Below are 13,749 nucleotides of genomic sequence, written 5' to 3'. Positions count from 1 at the left end.
AGCAACTGGAATTTCATTACTGCTGAAAGAAACTGTTACATACAAATTAGGTGAATAACTGTTACTTACCTGATTTCAGAATATATCTGCTATGTTTATCCACATTTAGTTTTCTGTTTTAATAAGTTAATTCATGTTCATTCGCTTAGAAAGAAACATATTCACATTTCATCATTACCATGTATTCAAACCAAAACTAATATGGCTGGCAGTAGCTGGAAGCAGAAATCAAAGTAGAAACATTTGACTTTTTTATATTTAAAGTTCTGCACTGTAATGACCTAAAGAATTAAAGCTTTTGAGATGAGGGTGTGGAGGAGCTTGAAATGGTGTAATGGACAGATAGAGTCAGAAATGAAGCGGTATTAAGAAGAGTAGGAGAAAACAGAAGTATTATAAGAAAAACTGGAGTGGTCATGCTACTTGGAAGGGAAGATCTTTTTTAAGAGAAAGAAGGACAGTGCTAGAGACAGGGAGGGATGAAGATGTGACTGAATTTTGACTTTCAATGACCAGCTATGTGGCAGACAACACATGGTGAAAGCATTGTCTGGTTGCTTTGAATATACCTTGGACATAATCAAACATAAAAAAGGAATGCAATTTAGAATAAAAAAAAAGTATAAAAAATTACATAAGTGTGTGTATTCAATAGTACAGTCTACAAAGTAGTTTCACTAGTTTAAAAGAAGTGAACCACTTTCCAAAAGTCAAGTTTTTTGTTCGTATGGCTATTTGGAGAGAGAAATTGCAGCAAGATCAGCATATCTATGTAAATAAATTACACAAACATGATACACACACACAGATGCCATTAGCAGCATTCATCCCAAACCAACTGTAACTGGAGGAAAGATGTTTCTAGTCTGCGTTGTGTGAGAACATGAGAGAAGTTCTATAGAAGAGAAGAGAACAGAACATACACACACGAAAGTAAACATGCACACAATGCAGACACAAATATATTTATATAAATATTTAAAATCTTTTGACTGAATACAGCTTTGTTTAACAGAATCACAGTTTAACATTATCATAATTCAGCATAATTGTAGATATTACAAGTAATCCAAGAAGCTGTTTTAGATATATGGTCATTCAGATATGAGGTCAAAAGGTATTATATGAATTTTTTTTGTGACAAGACTAAATTTGACTTTAAGCTTGGGGAAAAGGAACTGTCCTATTATCAAAAATTTAATGATTGATCAAGCTAGCCATTTTGAGTGATCTGTAAACATCTGTTAAATTTGTAATTTGATAGGCATGCCTGACACCACGGAGACATGTATGCCTACCATAGTTCTAATTTAATTTCAACCACTCTCCCCCCATAAATATCCAATTTCACAATTGGCACCCAAGTGCCACCATCTCTATAACAGGTTGTTAATCACATAATGCACCATGACACCCCCCCTTCTTCTTCTGACCATATATCAGAAGAAACTGAGGGTAGTGCGATTGTATGTGGTTTGGCTTCTTTTAAATTGGAAATCACATTTGATTTTAGTAAACCACTAATATCTAAATGAATGTAACAAGCTATTTTCTTTTATCTCATTTGCTTTATAAATTTAACAATGAAGATTGTTATTAAATTCTCAAACTGCACATGAAACTCTGAGGGCAGACATATACCTGAAGCAGGGAACTGTATAACAATGCAATTCTTTTAATATTAATATATATTTTAGGATATTTGTTTTCTTATTGACTTCTCATGACCTATACTGCATTTGTATTGCCACATTATGTCACTGTTAAATGGCCATGACAAGCACTGGTAAAACAAGGCAATGGAGTGGAAAACTGAAAGATCTAATAGAGTAATTAAAGGAATCTTCTATCAGTAACATCCAGGAATAATAACCAATGCTACAAATAACATAATAGTATTACATAATTTTGTTTTAAGCAACAAATTTACTTCCTCTGGAAAGAACCTATGCAATTTATATGTGGAACAACAACAAAGAAAATATCATTAATAGTTTTTGCAAAACTGCAACTAAATACTTCATCTGCATTAGTTTTTTTCACTAATTATTTGGATAAGTTATTCACTTTAGCACGAGACAGTAAACAATACCATGTAGTGTACAAAAGACACAATATACCTTTGCCTTTCCCTTTCTAACCGTAACCTTTCACGTTCTGCCTGTTCTTTCTGATGCCTCCTAAGTTCCTGTTGTTCTATAAGTTGCCGTTGCTGAAAGAGAAATATGATCTCCAATTCAGTTTCGTTTCAGTTTATAAAGTTTTTCTCAGTGCAATAAAGAAATTGATATGTAATGTATCGATGATGAAAGCCTAGAGATGCTCTGCTTTAATAAAGTTATCATCTGCATCACAATATCACTTAGATTATTATTAAACCTGTTGCTTTCGAACCACTGAATGTGGCAGCATTTTCTCTTATGAATAATTTAAATATTAATGGCATAAATGAATCACAACTACCCAGATTATTGCAAGTTGCTTTTGCTAAGAAAGAAGTTGTCATTTCAAAAATCAAACAAATGTACTTCAGAACTGGGGTTCTAGTGTGTCCACTGAATACTAGTAGATATCTTTTAAGAGGTAAAATTTATCCCACATGTATTTGTAATCTCGATATCTTGGTGAAAGGCTTCATCAAGGCATCAAAAGATACCTGACAGACAAACAGGCAGAGAAAAAAAAAGATACAGAGTAAATGGAATGCTGCTGCGATGGTGGCAGAAGAAAAGGAATTCAAGTAATGAGCACAAAAGAGTAAAAAAAAAAAAAAAGGTTAAATATTAAATCAAGTACTGATTTAGTGAGATGTCACGTTGATATTATTATTTTACAAATAATAATATCAACGTAATTTGTAAAATAATAACAGGAGTTTACCTCAATATAGTACGTAGAACACTTCCGTATGATACTCTCCAGAAATTAAAACGAAAAAATCGAAAACTTACATTAGAGTAAAAAATAAATAATTAAAAACCAATTTAACACAATTCAAATCAATTTAACACAATTAAAAATCAATTTAACGCAATTAAAAATTAAAAAGAATCTAACAAAAATATTCAAAACGATTTTCCTTCCTGAAGCTGACAACGTTTTTCGACTGTATGTCGTGATCACAGGAATAAAAATTACCGAATAGGGTTGAACTTGAAACTTAAATAGTGATTATTTGTCTTCGTGCATGCATGTAAAGATCAAATATGGCCACTGAACATTAACAGAATTCTCGTGAATTACGTTGAACGTTAAGTATTTTGGCCTCGTTAAATAAAATGTTTTTCGTTAATGGCATGAAAGGCTAATTCTGATGCTGCTGAACGAGAAGCATGAACTGAGACTTCATGTTGATTTACACGAATATTCAGAGAAAATCGCGTCGAACCTTGTTAAGATGAGTCACAATCACCACAAGAAACATATACCAGACCATTAATTTGTGTTGCGAACGCGGAAAGAACCGAGCGATTGTTCAGTATAGTGTGCAATTTCTGTATCTTTAAAGAATCTATTAAGCTGTTTGTGCCACTGTTCAACATATGGGACAGAAATAAAGTATTTTTTGATATTACTATTGTTGGTTGGTGTAGTATTTTGTACCTATCCTTAGCCTGTAACCTAATTCGATTTATTATTGTTACTAAGGATAGGATTCAAAATACTACACCAACCAACAATAGTAATATCAAAAAATACTTTATTTCTGTGCCATATGTTGAACAGTGGCACAAACAGATTAATAGATTCTTTAAAGATACCGAATTTAAAATTGTGGCCAGACCAATACGGAAATTACACACTATACTGAACAATCGCTCAGTTCTTTCTGTGTTCGCAACACAAATTAATGATCAGGTATACAACATTTCTTGCGGTGACTGCAACTCGTCTTACCAAGGTTTGAAGCAATTTTCTCTGAATATTCGTGTAAATCAACATGAAGCCTCAGTTCATGCTTCTCGTTCAGCAGCATCAGAATTAGCCCTTCATGCCATTAACAAAAAACATTTTTATTTAACGAGGCCAAAATACTTAATGTTCAATGTAATTATACATAACTATTAATTGCAGAAACCGTAGAAGTTATATTGCACGAGAATTCTGTTAATGTTCGGCGGCCATATTTTATCTCCGATGCGTGGACCTTTACGTGCATGCACGAAGACAAATAATCACTATTTAAGTTTCAGGTTCAACCCTATTTGATAATTTTCATTCCTGTGATCACGACATATGGTCAAAAAGTGTTGTCAGCTTCAGGAAGGAAAATCGTTTTGAATATTTTTGTTAGATTCTTTTTAATTGCATTAAATAGATTTTTAATTGCGTTAAATTGATTTTTAATTATTTATTTTTTACTCTAATGTAAGTTTTCGATATTTTTGTTTTAATTTCTGGAGAGTATCATATGGAAGTGTTCTACGTACTATATTGAGGTAAACTCCTCTTATTATTTTACAAATAAAGGTTTGCAGTGAAAATTGCCTACTGAATGTTCAAAATATACATATTTTGAACACACAGTATACAGTTTTGAACGTCTTATATTTTGTTACAAGTAGCACATGTTTTATTTCTCATTTTGTACAAAAATTTGAAGAGACAGAGCAAAATAAGTTACAGATTTAAAATCAGCTACTAATACTAGATGTTTGTTTATTTGCAGAAAATAGACAAACATGTAGTTTTTAAAAAAGCAGAAATTTTTAAAAAAAAATGAATATTGATTCAGTGAAGGTGTCAACAATATGAATCCAGAAAACTGACAGCATCACCTTTCTAGCAGATAGACAGACAGGCAGAGAAAAAAGATACAGAGTAAATGGAATGTGGCTGTGATGGTGGCAGACGAAAAGGGATTCAAGAAACGAGCACAAAAGAGTTTAAAAAGGGGGGGGGGTTAAACTATTAAATCAAGTACTGATTTAGTGAGATGTCAAGTACCTGTGTACATTACTATCTGGTCTTAAAGGTCTGCAGTGAAAACTGTCTACTGGATGTTCAAAATATACATATTTTGAACATACAGTAACAGTTTTGAACGTCTTATATTTTGTTATAAGTAGTACATTTTTATTTATCATTTTGTACAAAAATTCGAAAAGACAGAGCAAAATAAATTACAGATTTGGAATTAGCTACTAAATACTACATATTCATCTATTTTCAGAAAATAGACGAACATGCAGTTTTTAAAAAAGCAGAAAATTAAAAAAAAAAAGAATATTGATTTAGTGAAGGTGTCAACAATATGAACTCAAAAAAAACCCGACAGCATCACCTTTCTAGCAAATGCCAGCACTCTTTCCTTCCTCAGAGATCATGAGTGAGAACGTTTCCATTGTTTGGACCATTTCAGATCCAAAATACAGGTATTATTCAGTCACTAGACAGGAAATGAAGTTGTTTTACATTTCTGGTTACTGCTGTACGTGGTTAAAATTTTCTCTGTACAATTCTGCTTTTGTTGTTGTTTTAGAGTTTTTGGGGTAACAACAGCAACTTTAGCCACATTGTGCCTAAAAGTTTTATATTTATAGCTATTGTGGTTAAAGTGTCCTATTATAAGTTTCAGAAAAAAAAGTCACCAATGTTAGAGCTGTCACCTATAATTTGTCACCCTGCATGGAAGAAAGTTGTCATGTCATCTGATGCAGCAGTCAATTTATAATTAAATGTTTCACAGTTAAGCTGAGAGTAACAGTGGAGACATTCTGGAGGATTTTCTTTTGTGAGTGGGTGTTAGATGAGTATATCTGATCTAATAAGTATTTTTGCTAGAATGATTCCTTCATGCCAATTCACATAGAAATTTCTGTGGTTGATGATCCTATTTTTTGTCTGTAGTAGTTTATTATTTGAGTTCAGCAAATATTAAATTGGTGAAATTAACCAAAACTGATTGGTTGGTTTTCAGTTTATTGCCACATCAGCAACTCAGGTTATAAAAATATTTACAGATAACAAGGAAGTAAAAGATTACAGTGACCAATGATAACTGGCCATAACAAAACATATTTGTAGGCTGTGTAAGAAAAAAAAAAAGAAAAAAAAAAGTATAAATGAGTAGTAAAGGTATATGTATTAAAAGAATATATTTTAAATAGAGCTAAACAAGTTTATCAGTTTTAAATAGTTAAAAACAGTCAACATATGGTCATAGCACACAGCATCTGACTGAGTGATAGGGCTTGGTCAGATGGCTAAAAGTGGTAAACGATATATGTCATTCATGTTTAAAATGTGGATATTCAGTTAAAATATGTCAAATGGCTATAAAGATGTTACAATCCTCACACATAGGAGAGTTATCAGTTCTCAGCAGGAAAGGATGTGTAAAATGATTATGTCCTATGCAGAAGCGAGCAAGAAAAACTTCCTCTCTCTATGATTTCTGTGTAGACTAAACTGCTGTGTTTCGATTATAGGCTTAACCTGATATAACTTGTTTGTAACCTGTACATGCCATGATTGTTGCCATTGGGATTGTAATATACTGTATTACGTAACTAGTGTACCCATGGCAAATATTTTGCCAAAACTGTTTCAGAGATGAAGTAAAGATTAATATCAAATATTAATCTTTTGTAATTACTTCTAAGAGTAATTACAAAAACCCTTCCCTCGGTAAGGTTTTTTCCCTCTTCCTTCACTAGTAGCTAAGGTGACAGTGGGATAGAAGGTAATAAAATATATTTAAAAAAATAATAATAAATAAGACTAAAAATGCAAATTAATAATTTTTTAACATGTATAACTATATTATATCCTTAAAAAAATTGCAATTATTGCACAGACAAAATGCAATTATTCTAGTGTATCCACGGTGAATTTTGGCCAAAACTGTTGCTCAATAGTTCCATTACGGAAATGTTAAAAAATAATTGAAATTCTGAAAATTGGTTGGAAGATTTTTTTGAAAATTATATTGCTAAATAAAACCTATTGCAAAAGGAATTAGGTCAAAAGCTTTTTTAATCTCTGAGTTATTCAAATTCAAACTTCATGTTGATAAAGCCTGTAATGCATTCAAAGAATCTGTGTAAGCCATACAACTTTGATAATTACTTTTAAAGTGGTCAGGCTAGCTGCACAGCATACAATCTGCTGTGTATATACTGCACTTGTGAGGAATCTTCTCATATACCATACTATCTGGGTAGACTGCAGCAGATCCCACAGATGATTCTGATTTCAATCTATCAGTGAAGACAGGCAGGAAATTAGAGTAAGCAGATTGATGAGCAGCACAGAGTTGTATGTAGAAAGATGGTGACGTGCCAGTGATTTGGTTACTGGGCAACATTGTTTATTGCTTTGCTAAACTTTTGGAGCAGTTCTTGGATATGGATACCAAAGGGATGGATAGCAGTCTGATGGGTGTTACAGAGATTTTCCCACTGTGCCTCAAAAATAGATGTTCATGTAGGGTGGTCTGGCAGGGATATTAGTTTGAAATTTCATTTTAGTGACAACTGCTTTCATCAAAATGACAGAGGTGGTTCAGTTAATTCGACATATACACTCTGAACAATATGCCATTTGTAGTTGATTCATACACTTGGGACTTATAATATAATTTAGATCGGACAAGAATGATATAGACAGAGTAAAATGTAGCAGTCTACTTCTAAGTATCGGATGAGATAGCATGTAGAAGGTTCAGTCCCCTTTGTCTGCAGCTAATGGATATGTGGTGGAATGTTAGATCATTATCAAATACAAGCTTCAAGAATTTTGTCTTAGGCACTAATGGAGAGATGTTTTGTCCAAGCTTTAGTTCTGCTTCCAGGATGAAGGTACCATTCGCAATAGAAGTGTATGCAGATGGTTTTCTGAGACAAGAACCTGAAACCAAACCATTAGCCATTGCCCAGGATGTGAGTTGGTCAAATGGCTTGTTGCAACTGCCTTTTGATAAACCTCATAATAATTAAATGAATGAAAAAAGATAATGAAATCATCAACAAAGAGGGCAAGTTTCACTGATGGTGGAAGTTGTTCAGTAATAGAATTAACTTTGATAACAAGAAAAATGTAACATTTAGCACTAACCTTGAGGAACTATTTCCCCTTGGCATCCCAAGCACATAATTATAGATATCTTTTAAAATTCCAAATCTCCAAGCCATGTTGTATGCATTTTCCATATCATCAGCAGCCATTTTCAATACACTGCAGGATGAAGGCCTCTCCAGCAACTTTACAGTTTCTTCTGTTTTGTACAATGGCCATCCATTTACTACCCACGAACTCGTGAATTTCATCTGTCCATTTCCATTGTTGTCTTCTACATTTTCTTTTAGCTCCTCTTGGGTACCATTGTGTTATTTTCTTAGTCCATCTGTCATCATGTCTTCGAGCTGTGTGTCCTGCCCAGGTCCATTTCAGTTCTTTACCTTTGATAAGAATGTCCTTTATTTGTGATTGCTGCCTAATCCATGTGTTTCGCTTCTTATCTAACAGTCTGATTCCTAATATAATTTGTTCCATTCTTCGCTGTGTAGTTTTCAGCATAGTTTCCATATCAAAGAAGGCTAACACTTGGTGCTGGTGTTTAAGGAAAGCATTTTGAATAGATGTTTCAGTCGAATTAAATGGTCAAGTGTTGACTGGATTTTCAGAAGCTACACTGTGTTTTGGAAAAGATGTCATAAGCTTCTAAATATTGCATAAGGTGGGCATTGATCATCCTTTCCAGGATCTTGCACGAGCAGCTTGTTAGGGCAATTGGGTGAGGCAAGCAATACTACCATGTGCCAGGAATCCGGAAACTGCTCTTCAATGTAGATTCTGTTGTACAGACAGAGCAGCCAATCCACAGATTCAGATGAAAGATATTTAATCTTTTCATAACGGACATTGTTGGGACTGACAACATACTCCTACTATAGATGCCGCTTTCATTTCCCATTCTGTGAGGGGCTTGTTGTAGGCCTCACATTATTTGAGAACAACTTCAAATGCTGTTTTTCAGCTTTGTTTCAGAGCCAGAAACTTTCTTTTTTTTTTTTTTTATGAAAACCCCAAACACGAGAGGTATTAGAACCTATAGTACTTAGTATTGTGCATGGGTTGGAGATTGAGAAGTTGAAAGAAGATATTTGTTGACATTAGACTTTAACTTCTGTAGACTGTGATTTTCAGAAAATATGTATGAAGGAAGCTTCTTCAGGGAGGTTGGTAATGCTTGCTTCTACTCCCATAGCAAGCTGTGTGGTTGGTGGTTTCAACGGCACGACGGCGAACTTCATTCAGATGGTCAAAACGTTGAGCTGCTCGGTGGTTATTTGCTTGCTGCTCAAATTTAGAATGAAGGAAGCGGTATTAGTTGAACGGGTGTTCGTTCTTGAAGAGTGGACTTCTCTACTTAAATTAACAAATTTCCGCTGTTGTCACGAACGGTAAACATCAGAGATACGGTTAGAAAATATAGGTGAGATTCTACTTTGTAGTTCCTGCAAGAGTCTGGATTTATTGTAGTCAGCTCTCTTGATTTCATAGTGGAGATGGGTAATCCACAATTTCAATGTTTGTAGGCTGAAGTTGAAACATGCACGGTCCATGCGAGTGTTGTTAAATGGGGCTTTATAGCGGAAGCCTTTAGGAATAATGCGGTTGGTTTTGCATCTATGTGCAAAGCACCAGTGTTGTCTATTGCGGGCTACTGAACTGAAGGACTTCTGCGACTGAATGCATGCACTGTAAATGTTTTAGCCTTAAAGAGAACGTATAAGGGCGAATGGGCTTGTTGTACTGAAATCCATAGAGATACAAATAATAATGCATATATCCAGTGAAATATTTATTATTATTATTAGCCATATGGTGCAAGGAAGCCTGAGGCTTATGCTGAACCAACCAAAAAAAAAATTTGAGTACCCTGAGAGAGAAAGAGAGAAGTAGGAAGGAATCACCAAAAAAGAGAAGAATGATGGTATCTTCCAAGCCCACACTCACAAGATGTGAGCCACTGATTTAATTGACTTTGGAGCTTTCGAGGCTGAATGTGCCTCTTCATCAACAAATGGCAACGTTACATATAAAATTATTTAACGGACACAGCTGTACGTGCAGTGAGCCATGCGAAGGCAGAAGGCACGAGGTAGGCCATCCAATCATTAAACTGGTGATCATTGTTGCTGCATGGACGTGTGTAGTTTTGCCTCCAGCATTTATCTAAACTTAAAACAGTTGCCTCCAAGATGGGGTGTAGTCTCATGCCTTTGTTGCGGTTCATGGCTCTTGCATTACATAATATATTGAGTGACTCTAACCAGAGGTGGTGGCAAAAGTGTCGCAACTGGTCAATTACTTCACAGTCCTGCTTGGGATTGAGATCGTGGTGGGTTGACCAGTAGTGCTCTGCAATTGTCGACTGGTTGGTCTCAGCAAGGTGAATTGATCTGTCATGTTCCGCGAGGCGGTCTTGAAGACTTCTCGAGGTCTCTCCTATGTAGCAGCTGTTACAATCTTTGCAGGCTACGCGATATACCACACTGCTGTATAAGAGAGGGGTGACCACACTACTGGTCAACCCACCATGATCTCAATCCCAAGCAGGACTACAAAGTAATTGACCAGTCGCGACACTTTCCCCACCTCCTCTGGTTAGAGTCACTCAATATATTATGTAATGCAGGAGCAATGAACCGCAACAAAGTCATGAGACTACACCCCATCTTAGAAGCAACTGTTTTAAGTCTAGATAAACGCGGGAGACAAAACTACGCACTTCCATGCAGCAACAGTGATCACCAGTTTAATGATTGAATGGGCTACCTCGTGTCCTCTTACGGCTCACTGCATGCACAACTCTGTGTCCATTAAATAATTTTATATGTAAAGTTTCCATTTGTTGATAAAGAGGCACATTCAGCCTCGAAAGCTCCAAAGTCAATTAAATATTTCACTGGATATATTTCACTGGATTATTTGTAGCTCTATAGATTCCAGTACAACATGCCCATTCACCCTTATATGTTCTCTTTATGGCCAGAACATTTACAGTGCTTGTGTTCAGTTGCAGAAGTCCTTCGGTTCGGCAGCCCGCAATAGACAACACTTGTGCTTTGTGCATAGGTGCAAAACCAATCGCATCATTCCTAAAGGCTTCCACTATAAAGCCCCATTTAACAACACTCACATGGATTGTGCATGTTTCAACTTCAGCCCACAAACATTCAAATTGTGGATTAGCCATCTTCACTACTAAATTAAGAGAGCTGACTACAATAAATCCAGAATCTGCTCTACTCTGGAACCTAGTCTTGCAGGAACTACAAGGTAGGATCTCACCTATAATATTTTCTAACCTTATCCATTCCATCTGTCACCAAACTAACCATATCTCTGATGCTTACCGTTCACGACAACAACCGAAATTTGTTAATTTAAGCAGAGAAGCTAACTCCTTAAGAAAGAACACCCATTCAACTAATACCACTTCCTTCGTTCTAAATTCGAGCAGCAAACAATTAACCACCGAGCAACTCAATCTTTTGACTGCCGGAATTAAGTTTGCTGTCGTGCCATCGAAGCCACTGATCACACAGCTTGCTATGGGAGTAGAAGCAAGTATTACCAAACTCCCTGAAGAAGCTGCTAATGAAATCTGCTTCAAAATGGCCTCCATCCTCCAATGCACACGGCCAACCCGCTCCAACCTTAATCACCGACAGCATGCCGCTCTTTGCTCTATAAGAAAGGACAACTCCATCGTCGTACTTCCCGCTGACAAGGTATGCCGTACCGTCACATTAGACCGGTCAGCCTACCTAGAGAAAGCCCTGGTCCTCCTACAAAACCCCAACGTCTATGAGCCCGTAACGAATACGCCCATCAAAGTCTTAGGACACCTGGAGTCATATGTTAATAAACTTGTCTATGTATGGTTTAAAGCTAAGAAAATTTCTACTTCGACTCTGTGGCATCTTCATGCTACAGGCTGCCAACTATCCCAGTTTTATGGCCTACCTAAAATCCATAAGCCAGGTGTTCCTTTCTGGCCCATAGTGTCCTGCTGCAATGCACCTACATATGAACTATCCAAATATATTGCATGACTTCTTATACCTCTTGTAGGAAATACCACCCACACTGTCACTAACAGCATTGGGTTCATTCACCTTATTAAAGAGCTCTCAATTTCTGACAAGGAAGTTATATCATCATTCGATGTAGTGTCCCTGTTCACATCAATCCCAGTCCAGCAGGCTGTAAACTGCACCAAGAGGCTTCTAGAAAATGACCCAAACCTACCAAACATAACATCACTGTCCACTGACAACATCTGTACCGCCCTCAACCTGTTCTTGTCTGGCAGTGTCTTTACCTTTGAGGATTCCTTATAACAGCGGGTACATGGCAATGCCATGGGTGCCCCTGTTAGTTCGTTGTGGCCAACATCGCCATGGAAGAATTGGAAGAGCAGATATTCCTGAACCCACCAGTACCTATTACAACACGGTGCAGATACATCAATGACATCTTCACCATCATCCCACGTGGCTCGAATGCAACATTGCTAGAATATCTCAATTGCTTGTCAGCGTTCATCCAGTTCACTCTAAAATTAGAAGTAGATGGATCTCTCCCATTCTTGGATGTCTTGGTAAAACACGTGGGCCCACATCTAGAAACCTCAGTGTACTGTAAGCCAATGTGGTGCGGACAGTTCACAAACTGCAGATCCGGCCATGCACCTAGCCATCTCAACAGCACTGTTTGCACTCTATTCTCCAGGGCTTGGAGCCACTCCAGCACAGATGAAGCTAGGCGCAACGAGATTTCCAGAGCGAGGACAGACTTGATCAATTGTGGCTACCCAACACACATATTGGACAAGTGCTTATTACAAGCGCAGCAGCTCACAGTCCACTCGAGACCGCCATCAACTCAAGACAATGTACCAACCGCTTACATTCCCTACTATCCAGGCATGTCAGGCCAGATCTCAAAAATCCTCCGTGAATACCGCATAAAATGCGTGCAGTTGCCTGGTAGAAACTTACATTCTCTAGTTTCCAACGTAAAGACTCTGGTCACCCCTCTCTTATGCAGCGGTGTGGTATACTGCATAGCCTGCAAAGATTGTAATAGTTGCTACATAGCAGAGACCTCGAGATGTCTTCAAGACCACCTCACGGAACACAACAGATCGATTTGCCTTGCTAAGACTGACCAGTCCGCAACTGCAGAGCACTACTGATCAACCCACCACAACCTCAATCCCAAGTGGGACTACGAAGTAATTGACCAGTCGCAACACTTTCGCCACCACCTCTGGTTAGAGTCACTCAATATATTATGTAATGCAGGAGCCATGAACCACAACAAAGGCATGAGACTACACCCCATCTTAGAGGCAACTGTTTTAAGTCTAGATAAATGCTGGAGGCAAAACTACGCACATCCATGCAGCAATGATCACCAGTTTAATGAATGAATGGCTTACCTTGTGCAGTCGCACAACTCTGCGTCTGTTAAATAATTTTATATGTAAAGTTTCCATTTGTTCATAAAGAGGCACATTCAGCCTCGAAAGCTCCAAAGTCAATTAAAATATTCCACTGGATATATGCATTATTATTTGTATCTCTATGGATTCCAGTACAACAGGCCCATTCACCCTTATTTCTGATTTTTCATTCATGAACACAAGGCCTCAATATGAACGAACAGTGATAATGCACAAAATTAACTATCCTTTCACCTCTGTTAAGATAAGCAATAAGGCCTTTGTTT

At 36.7% G+C, this 13,749-nt stretch overlaps 1 protein-coding gene across 11 annotated transcripts in view; it reads right to left on the bottom strand.

Moving 5' to 3' along the window:
- Positions 1 to 13,749, bottom strand: part of LOC150087831 (bromodomain-containing protein 2-like) — a 676,121-nt gene that overhangs the window by 51,174 nt on the left and 611,198 nt on the right. For all 11 annotated transcript variants that reach the window (XM_090369219.1, XM_090369215.1, XM_090369216.1 and 8 more), the window contains one exon: positions 2,121 to 2,212. In XM_090369219.1, the coding sequence (XP_090225345.1) occupies positions 2,121 to 2,212 (92 nt within the window). The remainder of the gene's footprint in view (positions 1 to 2,120; positions 2,213 to 13,749) is intronic.

Source organism: Mastigoproctus giganteus, chromosome 3 (assembly GCF_048544385.1).
Source record: "Mastigoproctus giganteus isolate SK-2022 chromosome 3, ASM4854438v1, whole genome shotgun sequence".
Taxonomy (NCBI): domain Eukaryota; kingdom Metazoa; phylum Arthropoda; class Arachnida; order Uropygi; family Thelyphonidae; genus Mastigoproctus; species Mastigoproctus giganteus.
The sequence above is the reverse complement of the archived record's forward strand: the minus strand, read 5'-3'. Positions and strand labels throughout refer to the sequence as shown.